This window comes from Echeneis naucrates, chromosome 24, assembly GCF_900963305.1.
Source record: "Echeneis naucrates chromosome 24, fEcheNa1.1, whole genome shotgun sequence".
Classification (NCBI taxonomy): Eukaryota; Metazoa; Chordata; class Actinopteri; order Carangiformes; family Echeneidae; genus Echeneis; species Echeneis naucrates.
Genome location: NC_042534.1, coordinates 1,099,609 through 1,113,605, shown reverse-complemented (window position 1 = coordinate 1,113,605; position 13,997 = coordinate 1,099,609). Strand labels below are relative to the sequence as shown.

At 41.0% G+C, this 13,997-nt stretch overlaps 1 protein-coding gene across 1 annotated transcript in view; it reads right to left on the bottom strand.

The window, feature by feature from the left end:
• Positions 1 to 215: 215 nt before the first annotated feature.
• The window catches only part of mei4 (meiosis-specific, MEI4 homolog (S. cerevisiae)), a 32,583-nt gene continuing 18,801 nt past the window's right edge, over positions 216 to 13,997 (bottom strand). Inside the window, exon 5 of the mRNA XM_029497064.1 lies at positions 216 to 500. Within this exon, the coding sequence (XP_029352924.1) occupies positions 216 to 500 (285 nt within the window). The remainder of the gene's footprint in view (positions 501 to 13,997) is intronic.

Genomic DNA, 13,997 nt, shown 5'->3' with positions numbered 1-13,997 from the left:
GTTTACAGCTTAGATCTTTATATTTTTGAAGGGGTTAGGGTTCTGTTAGGCCGTCTTCTTAAAGAAGGTTTCATAATTTAGTTTTGTAACCAAACAAAATGGCTGGGGACTATTTTCAGCATTTAATCCACATTTTCATGGGATTTGTTGAAGAGAGTAAAACACCAGGAGACGTATCACCGAACTGAATTCGTTCCCAAGATGGTGGTCTGTAGCTACTTCTGCTGTCTCAGACCACCTTCACAGACCTCTGGACGTGGACTTCCTGCTTCTGATTTGTCTGAGGAGGTGAGGAGACCTGCTATCCGCCACATGCAGATGGAAAACAAGGGAAATTCCTCCGACAACAGAAAGACGCGGTGCAGCAAGTGACTCAGGAAGCCCGCCTGCTCCGAGTCCACCTCCACCTTTGACTTCTGCAGGAGCTTCTCCACAATCCAGAACAGGTGGCACGAGTTCTGATACTGGTCCACAGGAAACGTGTCCAGCCCGGAGTTCTCCTGCCCCGGCAGAACAGAGTACAATAAAGTACAGAACCAAAAAGTGTGCAGCATATTTACAGAAGGGAAAATGTCAACATCATCAGCCTCAGGCCTGCAGGACTGCCAGAGGTGGGCCGGTCTTCTCCCGAGAACTGGGCCATGTTTCAGGAGGTGCCATTAAAAGCCTCCGTCAGCTCAGTTCACCTCCCTTTTTTTTTTTTTTTTAAACCTTCTGTGATGACACATCCAACCTGTCGAACGTTGGATCTGTCAGAACCGTAGATGTCATCAGGAAAGTCCTTGAGCTACGTGGCCTCTTTGATACTTCTGTTTCCACACAGAGGAATATAATTCAGGAGAGATATAAACAACAAAAATAAAAAAAGCTGCTGAGAAGGTAAATTAATATTCAACAAGCCCTCAGGGAGTAACGGACTGATAGATGAAAAACTACCCAAACTACAACGACAGAGATTGTTTTTGTGATTGCTTCCAGTAGACACACACACACAAAGACACAGTCAACACAAAGAAGACACTGAAAACCTAATTTCAATTATTCAAATCCAGAGAAGCGCCTGGAGTCCTTCCAACCTGTTTCTCAGTGTCTCTGTAAACGTTTGAGTGTCTGTGAGAAGTCAGGAAGAAAAACAGCAACCAGATGGCCGTCAGGTATTCCTCCGAGCTAAAACCCTCCAAGAGCTGACAGAAGGTGACGACAACAGCCCTCTAACCTCGCACAAACACACAAAACAAACAAACAAACAGCACTCAGCCCCCAATCAGAACTGGGCTGCTAAGCACTTCACTCTGCTGCAGCAAAGTTAAAGTCTCTTAGCTGATGGCTAAAAGCAGCATCGCCCCCACAAAGACCTGCGACTCTCTCAGACAGCAGCTGGAGAGCCATCTGTTTCCTTTGGGTGGAGGTGGAGACCAAACACAGAGCTAAGACAAGAATAAATATAAAGCATGGGCTCACGTAGCTGGATGTGTAAATAAGATAAACACGGCTGCCCTATCAGATTAATTATACCATCATATATGTGACAGCTTTTATTTTGACATGTGAGCCGTTTGTCCGTTGGCACAGGAAATAAATGCATCGATGAAACGTGAAGTTTTATTCATGTTTACAAAAAAACGTCTTCACAGCTGACGAGCAGAAACTTGGCTGAAGGTGAAAGCTCGGCTTTGTAATTAATCTTCACATCAACACAGTTAAAGACCCAATCTGTAATTCTCAGGTCTCCTTTAGCCCAAACTGACCTTCTGATTTACTGTTCTGTGTTCCAGGATAATTCATAAAAACGTTATACAACTCAGCCTTGTGTAACTGTCTGGAGCCCGTCCATCACTTTGAGTGCAATAAAAGAATCCAACAATCTGTTTTTAAACCGTGAAGCTTGCAGTTATACGTAAAGAAACAGCACCAAGAGATCTGAGATATTCATGCTGTCTGCTGCAACATGAAAATGAGGACCTGAGGTCTGGATTCTGGGTTCAGACTCATTCTCGGGGATTTCTTGGCTTGGCCGCAAAGAACGGGTGAATTTATAAAAACATGAAGTGAAATGAAATGAGAACGAGTCGGAGTGAAACACTGAAAGTGTTTAAAATGAATCATGGCATTTTTGAATGCCATGAAAGGAAGTCCTTTTTGAAACAGCGTCACTGACTGAACGGAGAATATCCTATTTACAGCTCAGGCTTTAATTCATATTCAATGATTTACACCAGAAAACAACCGAAGCAGCGCACAAAAACACAAACACACAAACGTGCTGCAGTGATGTAGAGTGAAAGGATGTTACAAACTAATGAATTTATAAAACTTTCAGCTGATAAATCGATTCATCGTTAGCTTCATAAATAAAACAAAACAAACAAAAAAACAAAAGATGACAAATCAGCAAAAAGTCTGTTTTACATTAAATAAATTTCAACACTTCTAATTCAGTAATTAGTTTAAAACTTATAGATAAATCATGTCAGTGACACACAGTTCGACACTGAGACAGCAAAAAAGAATTTATTTGTTCCAATTCAACCTTCTGCGGTTCAGCTGGCTCTGAATTACGCTTATTTGTTTGGTGTATATGCGATTATTTGCCTTTAACGTGCATCTGACGGTGACACCATCCCTTCTGCTCAGGAGGTAGAGGTGGTTTATGTCACCGAGGTCAGGAAGAGGGAGCCCAAGCTGTTCTACTTCAATCGGAAATCTGTCAAGAACCCGCGTTGACCAGGATTTAAGAAGCGACCGGACAGGATTCAATTGTCAGCGGAATCAATAAGTGGAACTAAAATCTAGTTGGAGTTGTGATGGAGCGTCTGAAAAACACAGAGGGGGATAAATATTCTCCAGGGAGGGGGCGCAGCTTAATAAATAATATGAATGTTTTAATATAACTGAGGATTACTGAGTATTTCCCTCTCTACTCATTTTTAAATAACTATCAATTTACACTGTGCAAGTGTGACCGTTTTAAAGGATTAATTGTTATTATTGTGAGAGTTTTTTTATTTGAGCATCTTTCAACTCAGTTTCTGGTGCCAGTTTCACCATCTGGGTTCAAATCTGGAAGCATTTTTCTTTTTTGGCCCAGTTGGAGCTGGTTTTTCTCAGAAAAAGCTGTAAAACTGACTCGGTCAGAGAGCAGCTGGTGTGCAAAGTGCAGCATTTAGAAGCTAAACAAGCAGATGGAAGGTGGTGGAGACCAAACAGGACTGAGACTGACCAACTAATGTGGACATGTAGTGACTCCTTATCTCAACCTTTCACTTCACCTTTCTGTTATTCTCTGACTGAATATTATGTAAATACAAATAGTCTGCAACAATCCAATATCACTTGCTGTAGGTTGATTTATGGGTTTATCTGGAATTCATGCAAATCAATGGATTGAAAACAAGGAATCACTTTTTCCTCTGTTAGATTCTAAAACGTTTTGACATGTCTGGAACTCTGTGGAGCTTATGTGAATAATTTTCCCATAATGCCATCCTGCGTCAATTCTAACGCATACAGATAAGAGATTATTCAATCTCCTCGGCCAAAAGCTCATTTTTCTACCCCAAGATCGAACTGTGTTACAATAAGGTCCAAGATCTTCAACAACACTGGAGACAAAGACGTACTTCGTTTTTATAACATTAATGCTGACGTGAATTTGAGATCGACTGTTACAGCTTTGTTGGAGAAGTGAGGCTCATTGGAGGCTTTGACATGCGGAATAATATCTGCTGGATTCTTATTTTATCTCCGTCTTTTCTGTTCCACTTCTGTGCCGCTGGAAATCAACGTTCCTGGCATGAAGGGAAAGAGAAACACAATGCTGACTGACAGACTCATCAAGCATGAGCAGAACAAAAATCAGCAGATCTCAGCCTGCTTCTTTGTGGGAAGAGAGACCTCAGCCACACAACTGACTAATCAGTGGATGACTCTGGGTTCAAGACTAAATCCCCTGAGACCCTGGACCCTCTTTTACAGACATTCAATGAGCAAAGCATTGTGGGATGATACTGTACGACCAGACAGTTTTCACACAGAGACAGTAAAAGTGAGAATCACTGAAGGAGCATGGAAGTTTCCATTCAATCAATATGATGAATAAATTAAAGTATTTATTACTGTTTAAGTCGCAATGACTTTGACCTTTGAGATATGACGCTCCTAAGAGTTGGAGGGAGCGATCTGAGACTAAAAAAAAAAAAACAGAACATGACAAACAGCCTTGAAGAACATCAGGCCCGTCTGCATGTATGCCGGCCAGAGCCGGGCTCTAAGTGAGAGGATGAAAACAGCAGGACGGGCTGATGAGTTGTTTTGTTGGCTCGTTAGCGCTCCTCAGGGGATCCGCAGGGCCGCAGGCTGACTGACAGGATCTGCTGCTGCCTTTTAATAATCCAGATAAACTCCGCTCTCCCTCCACACCAGTTCCAGGGTGGCTTCTCACTTCCCAGCCAAACCCAAAGAGTCAAAAAAAAAAAAAAAAAACACTTCATAGACACTCACTCAAAAATAACACTCAAAAACACTGTGGAGTAACTTTGAATATCTGCAGAAGATTGAGGTTCTGAAAGGGTGATAATTAGAAACAGTTTTCCAGAAATAAAGATGTTCTTTGTGTTTAGTTGATTGTAAAAATTACTGCTGACTTTACTTGATCAGTCGGATTAGAAGCACCAACTAAGATGTTGGTGGAGACCAAAATCAGTGTTAAAACAAGAGTAAGTGGAGGCAAAGTCAATAAAACTCAGAAGTTAATGGTACCTGACAATGTGAGCAGCTGAATTATGTCTTAATAATTATTAGACTGACATTCATCTTGGTCCCCTCAGGATGAACTGTGCCTAATTTGGTGATCCACCATGGGGTCAGAACTCTCAGCTCAGCTCCAGTTTTCAGTCATCATTTTATAATCGTTTTGGACTTTTCAGCACCGATGGGCACAAATGTAGACTGACGACACTAACTGGCATAAAATTAAGATTAAACGCCATTAATGAAGACATTTAGAGTGACAACAGCATAAAAGAGGAAGCACGGGGGAAGGTGTAATCAGAAAGAAAACCAAAACAAGGATAACAATAAGAACTGAAACTAAAACAGAATCGATAAATATAGAAATATTAACAACTTTACTGAGATACAAATGCAATCATAAAGGTCTACAACATTTATAGTATGTTAATATGCGGAAATTTGTCTGAGATTCAGTCTTAAACTCAATTAATTCATTAACAGCTGTCATAATTAGAAACATTTGTTGTTTCTACTTTTAAATGTCAAATGTCTTATTTTCTTTGGCAGACTTATTAGTGAAGTGCAGATCTCTCATCCAATGATGGCACCTCAGTTTTTGGAAAATTATATTTAGCATTTTTGAAATATCAACTGGCGATAAAAAGAACCAGCAGCTCTCCGTGAAAGTTCAGCATCTTGGCCCTGCATGTCAACAGATCCACCTTTAAACTGCAGCCGCTGATGAAAACCATGCAACTCGCAAGTGGATGAATTTGACTTGACACTTCAAGCCATTTGCTCCAAATTCTGAAAAACAAGTCAGAGAGCTTGTTGCACACATATGAATGATTAAAGATGATGCATTTGTGGGGCGCTAAATGAGGCAGAACCAACAGCTGCTTCGGAGTCTGACAGAATCTGGTGTGAAACAACAAGCGGGGTCGAAAGGTTCACTTCTTACAGCACGACAAAGTCAATCACACTCAGCCATCACCACGGAAACGGTCCTCCTCGCAGACCGACAGATGAGAAGTGATGCATCTCTACCCGGGCAGCTTAACAGGAAATAATCAGCAGCTGGGTATTTCATCGGTTTGGGGAGGGGCTCCTTGATATATATGGAAATGGTGACGCCAAAGTAATCCAGATCTTGGCGGTGAACTTGATGGCGTAAGAGAGAAAAGTTCTGGATCAGTATGCAGCCAGAGAGCCCGAAGCAGCTCAGCCCAGACAGCAGCGGCTGCCCTGAGATAATAAAGCTGAGCCCTCAACAGGATTTAATTGTCCATTTGATTAGACCTGCAGCTCGTTAATGTTCAGACTGAACCGAGGGGAACTCGAAGGCCTGCAACTGTCGGCCTGGAGGAGAGATTGAAAGTTTCTTGAGTGGAAGAGAACACCAGACAGATAAAAGGAAAGAAACAAGATGCCGACAAAAGGACACATGGAAAGAATTTTAACTAACAACTATTTTCACTTTCAGCTGTTTTCCTTGAGACTTCCTGTTGGCATGAAAACGGAGTCGTTCTGCTCTGTCTCGATTTTGGCTCAACGTTTGGTCAAAGTCAGCTTTGGTTTTTTATCACTGCTGACCGGATATTTTCAACACTGATGTAAAAAAAATGATCTCCGTACTAAAGACTGTAGCTGACTCGGGCCTCATTCAGACACAAACTGCTAACAAAATGAGGTCGCCATATTCACTGGTCTAATTAATAATGATGACAAATTAAATTATAAAAGAACAACTGATCTATAACAAGCTGCAACAAGCTGTTAACACAAAATTCACAAATTATAATTCAAACGTTTAAATTGATTTTGCCGTTGTATCCAGACAGATGACTTAATTAATGCCCGAAGGAAAATTAATTATTTACTATATTTTCTTTTACCTCTGTGTTTGGCCTCCACCAAACGCTGAGCTGCTGAAATGCTCTTTGTTCAGTAAAGCCAAAATAATAAACTAAAGAGACAACAATCCAATTTTAATAACTGGTTATGGGTGTGATTTCAGTTTTATTCACATTTGACTGAAAAAAAAATAAAATAAAAAAAGAACTAAATATTGGGACTCCAATAAAAACACATTTTCAAAATCGGTTTGTTTTCTTAATTTATTTATGAAAAGGTCAGAAAATTACGCTAAATGAAATTCCATTGTACTAAAGTTCCAGCTGGCATTTAAAAATTCTTGTTATCTCCAAGCAATTTCAAGCTTCAATTTATAATTCGGCTTCTTGAGTTTGTCTTTTTATTTTTTGTGGGACTGACAGTCCTGCAGTCTGCTCACATGATCGATCATCATCTGCTGTGGGAGGCACTTTAAAAACTCGTGCATGAAAAAGGCTTTCATAGCTGAAATTCAGCTAATTATCTTTCAGTCATCAATGTTCTGTTTATAATTCTGTCAAAATGAGTTATTTACATCAATACGTTTGTTGTTGCTCTTTTCTTATTTGCATTCATATCTATAAAAAAAGCTCCATAAACAGGAATGAATGTTAAAAATGGCAAGAGAACCAAGCACAAGAATGAGTGGAAAACAAGGGAAAGGGACAAAAAATAAGTGGCGGGGAGAAGAATGGAGGAGAAAATGAAAGATGGACGGGAAGAGCAACAGAACGAGTGATGCAGTGAAAGCGGAAAGAGAGGCAGAAGCCGACAAAGAGTACATAATGAAGCTGTGCTCGGCTGGGAGTGTGAAGGGCAGTAATTTACTGATCAAGGCCAGAGATTGATTTGTCACCAGAGTGGAAAAGAGAGCTCACAGGGTGAGCACAGCGAGACGCTTCAGCCTCCTCTCCACAACACTGATGACAGAGCTGCCACCGCCGCCGCGTCACAATGTGAACGGGCAGCAGCTCGGGCCAATCCGATATCATTTCCATTTTCAGATCCAAGTCAGCGCCAAACGTCAGAATTCATCCCACAACACAACATTCAGCTGATCAAGGTGACTCTTTCTTTTTCTGGTTTATTTCAATTTCCTTTTTTTAGTTTGTGTCTGCTGCAAAAACTATTTTAGTGACGTATAAAGAAAAATGATTATCGGCTCTAATAAAAACAGCAATAATAATACTGACAAAATAATATTTCCTTTCATAACATTATAACTGAGGCATATAATTAAGAAAAAGACTGGATAATTTCTTTATTTCCAGTTTCACTTCCAAGTTAGCTGTAGTGATATGATAAACAAGTAATGGCTTTAATTTAATTAAACAGTATATTTGGTCCTGTATTTGACTTTACTCCAACCAAAGAAAGATATCCTTGTGGTTTTAAAAAACTAAATTCTCACAAGCTTCTCATCAGCGCTCGGAAAGGTCAGCCAATCAGGTGAGAGAGACTCTGAGCCTCTCCTCTGATTGGCTGACTGTTTTCTGCAGGCCAAAAATCAAAACAGAGTAGATTTAAGGTAAAAAGAAATAAATAAGGTTTAAAGTTGTGACATCACAAAGTCACAGAAGTTCTGACGGCTGGTTTTAAGGCTCGGTGTGTGAATCCAGGCTGTGAGCCTTTTTAGATGTAAACGATTTCTGGTGTTCCTTCAAGCTTCCGTGCAACACGATCACACAGGGCCTTCTCCACCCATCAGCCCACAACTACTACTAGGAATTGATTTTTTCCTTTCTTCTCTTTTAGCTGCTGTCTTGGAGAAGCATCCTCTTGCAGTGTTTTAACCCCCCCTCCCCTCGCTCACTCCCCCAAACAACCATCCTCTTCAAGGATGTTCGCTTGCCATCCTCCCATTCAGCCGACAGAAAATCGATACAATCTCATCCAAGCCGGCGTTCTATGAGCTCATATCTTGACATCTGGACTGCCCCGGGGAGGTGGATGAACACCGGTCCGTCTGCTTCATGCACACATAAAAAGAAGTATGGTATCTACTTGTTTTCTTATCTCACCATCGGCAAACCAGGAAAGATCCACCAGTTTGGATGATTGTTTTCTTTTTGTTAAATGGCCTCTGAAGGTCGTGACAGTAGACTGGAGGTCTGTTTTGCCATATATGTCAGCTTGAGATGGCTAATATGACAGCAGCAGTTTCCCCAAGAGACCAAACCACCATTTTTACCAGTGTTCAGTCACTTGGAGAGTTAAAAAAAAAAACCTGGAGCTGATAAGAGATGTTAACGTTTGACAGGACGACTCGAGCCCTTCACTTTCCATAATCTGTCCATAGCTCCTGTAACAACTTGGGTCTTATTTTGATAGTTTGTTTTCATGCCTATCAGTAATATGTGAAGCTGCTAAAAACAAGAAAACTATGTCAACAAAATGAGCAGTGAGACATTTGGTGATGATGGAACCAACGTCTGAAGATCAAAACAATACATTTTCTATTTTAGAGATACTAAAATCATAGACTGTGGAGGACACAAGTCATTCCCCAAACTGCATAGAGGGAATGTTAAAAACCTCTTCTGTCTGTCTGTGGTGTGTTGGTGCATTTATCCTTGACTTGAAGCATGTGAGTTTGACAGAAACTCCACAGAAGCTGGCAGGTTTAGTTTGTAAAGTGACTTTGATCAACCGGTCTCGTTCTCCTTCCTGGTTCGAGCTCTAATGAGAGTCAGGACAGAGGACGGCTTTGATCCTCGGCTAATTGTCCGACTTTTTCTCTACCCCTCTCCCCTTAATCTGATCGTTCGTCAAATCTGTCACATGTGCGGCAGGCTGGATGGTGGATGGACTCGCGGGGCCGAGAGCGAGTCTGCCATCGAGGCATTTGTTCAGAGAGGTAACGGACCGTGACCGCTGTGCAGCTGCACGCAGAGACGCCAAGGGTTTGAAGTACATATTTGTAATGGCTAGTGGGGCTTAACAGAATAGTCCAGGATACATTCTCAACCCAACTGCGAAAAGAAAATGTCTCCCTGCATGAACACAAGATAAAGTGCTGAGATCCTAGTGTGCTGGAGAATCTGTGGTGGTAAAAGGTCCTCTCCAGAGTCTGGATTTGGTTCATCTGTTCTGGGGAATTGTAGAAACATGGTGGAGCGATCCATTTCGAGATGTTTCCAGCAGCAAAAGGCAGATAAATAAATGATCACGTCCACCCCCCCTAAGATGCAGTTAGTTGTACTCATTCAAATAAAGCCAAGTCATTGATTTTATTGAGCTGATCACCAAAGGATCAGAAAGACGACGTTGACTTGAAATCTTTTGCTAAAGTTGACAAAGTCAAACTCATCAGTTGGTTTTCGGTCCAAACTTATGGACGGTTCTCATATCTGCTTAGTCACAGTTATAGAGTTGGGTGCAGGCGGTTTTGGCAATTCTGCATAAATTCTGGGCTAAATTCCTGTTCCTTTAATGTACTTGGCAACGAGGCAAATTTGTCTAAATAGTGGCTCAATTAATTTTACATTTTGTCCAGCCAAAGTTTAGGCACTCTGATGAAAACGTGATGTAGATGTTTACTGTGTTTACACAGCTCAGAGTGACATTAGTTCATTCTTAACTTATTTGTAGGTCAAATAGATTGTTGCTCAACCTTCAAATGCCAAAGTCATTAGCACTATGCCAGTGGCCATTACTCAAGTTGTACAGGATCACTTATAGATCGCGTATGTTCATCTGGAGAAGGCATTAAATAAATATTCTGCCCATTAAAAATATCAGATGCACGAAAAAAAGATTATATTCTCAGTGCCTGACGTCTTGTCTGCAGACAGAGATTCATCATGGAACTCGAGGGGAATGATGATAAGAGTATATATCTCCCGAATATAGCTGAATTGCTCTGTGATGCATTCCTCAATCTATCCAAATACATGTGACACTTAAGATTAAGTAGAACGGTAGAGTAGAGGATGCAGGGGATTATTTTAATGAACGCTGAGACGGACGAGCTCTGAGAGAGAAAGATGACAGATAGAGACGAAGACAACGGGCATCCGGAGAGCCAAAGAATGCCAATTAATTAAGCCATCACTGCAGATGCTGCCAGACTTTCTGCAAAAAAAAAAAAAAAAAAAAAAAAATCACCTGAGAAATGTAAGCGTGATGAGGATGGGGACGCTCTCTGAACAGCTTTTACGTCCTTCAGTTCTCTGCTGCACAGACGTTACAGTCCACAGTAGATGGAGGGTTTCTCTGCAGGACAATGGTTTTATTACAGTTGGCCGGAGAAGAACCGTAAAGACTGCAGTTCGAATCCGACCTGTAACTCCGACTCCAAAACAAAAACATCTCGGCTCAGTTCTTCCTTTTTCCAGTTTGCCCCTCCATATAAATCTATAAAGAGTTTATAGTAGACTGTTAATAAGCACTTCATGCCTATTTACTGAACTAGACCAGGATCTATCTCTTTTCTAAACCAAGTGCTGGAAACGTCTGAACAGAACCGTAAAACTCTTTGATAATGTTGTGGTTCCTTAAAATTAATCTAGATATTAACAGCAAATGCTCATAATGCTCAGAGAAAATATAATCTGCACCTTTTCCACTGGAGCAGGACTGAGAGCTGAAATGAACCTCACCGGCAGATTCAGTCTATTTCCTCCCCATCAGCGCCTGAATGGGACGCCCGGTTGCTTAGTTTACGCTGCTCTTCCTGTATCAGCACAGACAAATCTCTTTTCACTTTACTGCTGACTCGACTCAACACGCCGGCATTCATACAAAGCCGTACCACCGGAAGAAAACCAGGATTTTCTTAACGCCATTTGTTTTTCCTGCAAAGGTATGTTATTGGTTTTCTATCCGCCAAGGTATCGAGCAGAGGTAATGAGTGAGGACAAAACAAAGCGGAAGAACTGACAAAGCTCTTTGTAGAAACTTGAGCCGAAACAGTTGGTTGGTTGTAATTCTCACAGCAGAACTACTGCCTGAACTGCAGCTGTGCTCAAATTACAACTCATAACAGGACTGAACTGTACGACTTTGCCAAATATATGAGCACACAAATAAACATACTTGTGTTAAGCATTTGTTCTTGTTTGGCCTTACAGTTTAGCACACACAAAACGCCTTGTACATCACGTGTAGATGTCAGTTTCAATGTAAATAAAATCCTCCATTCGTGAGGCTTTGTTGAAAAGACTCACTGCAGATGGTTTTCTGACGTGGGACAAAGTTAAACTCTCCACGGAGATCTCTGGAGTGCTCAGCTAAAGTCTGCTTCTCACAGATTGTGCTTTGGGGCCTGAGATGGATCGGCCTTTATTTCAGCAGTGGTCTGAAATTCTTCAATCACTTGCTCTGAAAGTCAGACACATTTCAGAAAATTTTCTTAAAATGTCAAAGAAACTTTTTGCCACAGAGCTGGCATTCACACTGACAGCAGTTTTCAACCAAACCAGAAAATATTCTGCTCTAAAAACTGACAGAAACGAGTCAATTCAACAATTGAAATATTTGCATGCCAGTTTTCTGTCGACAAAGTGTCATTAATTGTCCATAAAAATATAAATACTTTACAACAGTTGAGTCATTCTGTCTAGTTTTTCTGCATTTGGGATTATAAATGTTGTTTACTGTGTTGATTATACGCTAATGAAAACTAGCCTTAAAATATTTGCTGTTACTCTTCATGAGGCAGTAAAACTGCCTCACTTCATTCCTTTTTTATCCTCCAATCACAGATCTCACTCTAAAATGTTTTTCTGTGCTCATGGTATGATTTCTCTCCACAACAACACTCCTCTAGAAGAAGTCATCTGATATCTCTATCACACTTTGTTCCCCTCGGCTGTGATGTAATTATAGTTTTTAAAAACAGACCCACGTTTCCCAGTAAGTGCAGAAGAAGAGATTTCGATTTATCTTGCGTTTCTTTCTCTCTGTGACGACAGTTGGTGAGTCTTCATGCTGCCATGAGAACCAGAGCAAATGAGCTTAAAGCCACATGAAGCCAGTTTCTTGGAAATGTCATCCATGTGCACAGGAGCTCATCTCACATGTCCTTTAGGCCTTCCAAATACCACACATGGTAAAAAGCAGTTCCATAAAAATCCATTTCGAGAAATGAGAAATGTAAGAATACAAATATGTGAAGCCCCCTTCGGATATTTTATGGGGATGCACTGAACAAAAATATTCACTGAGGGCTGCAAAGCCCAAGAGTGCAAATTGAGCTGGCACTGGCCTTTAGAGGCATCAGCTGCGATGCTCATTTCCTCTGGCTTCGCCACCACCACTGAACGCAGCATGTCTGAACAGCAATTCATCACCCCAAAGCCAGATCTAATATCCCAGAGCCAAACTTAATATCATTAAGGGCAATATTCCCAGACGGCGGCTGGCTCCGAAACACGTTTGATCATTCTAATGAGACAATAACAAACACAAGTATCATGGGATCAGACAGCAAATAGAGCTAAAGTGGAACGTCAACCACAGATCTGTACACAGTCAATGAAGAGTCACAGAGGCATTATTTGTTCAACTAGACAGATGTTTAATTTCCAACATTATCGTAAAATAAGCATGGATCCACATCAAAGTTCAAAATATTATCTCTGAATAATCGCACTAAAGATAAAAGGCTGATTAAATGATTCATTTCAGAAGTCACAGTGTCCCTCAGGCAGGACGTTGCTGCTCAGGACAGAAATCTGTAGATTTATCAATAATGAAAACAACTGCTAGTTAATGCCATATTATGGATGAGTGTCTGGAGAGTCAAAGAATTTGAAGGTTTCATTCATTCTTTAATTTGAATCTGCAGTAATAGAATAAATTCAGTTCAGTCAGTGTTCAGCCAACAGCAGACAGACACAGTGGTGCGTTTAGCAACTAAAGAAGCAGAAAGAGGAGAATAACTATTCAACTCACATCCATCGAGATGATACGAATGTGACCCTGAAAGAGAAGTTAAAATAATGTTTCGAAACGAGGGGAAATCAGCACAAAGATTAATCCTTGGTCAAACTTCGTTCATCACTTAGAGACGTTAGAACATGAGTGGAGTTAATCAGCAGTATCAGAGGACGAGCTGATAGCACATAATCTGTGTCCCAGTTCAGGGGCCGTTCATCACCTGTGTGCAATGAATTCTGGGATTTGCACCACGAAAGGAACCGCCCACTGTGGAACGGGGCCACATTTCACAGAAGCGACAGCCTGGTGATGCAAACCGTCTTTAAATTCCCCCTCCGAAGGGCGTGGTGCTCTAGTTTCACCTGAATGATCTTCTCCAAACAAACTTGTAGGCCATTGGAGTGATTTCACAGCTGCTATGAACACATGAGCACGTTCTCAGAACTAATCCAGCCAGTTTCTTCTTCAGTTTTGTTTTTTTTTTTTGTTTT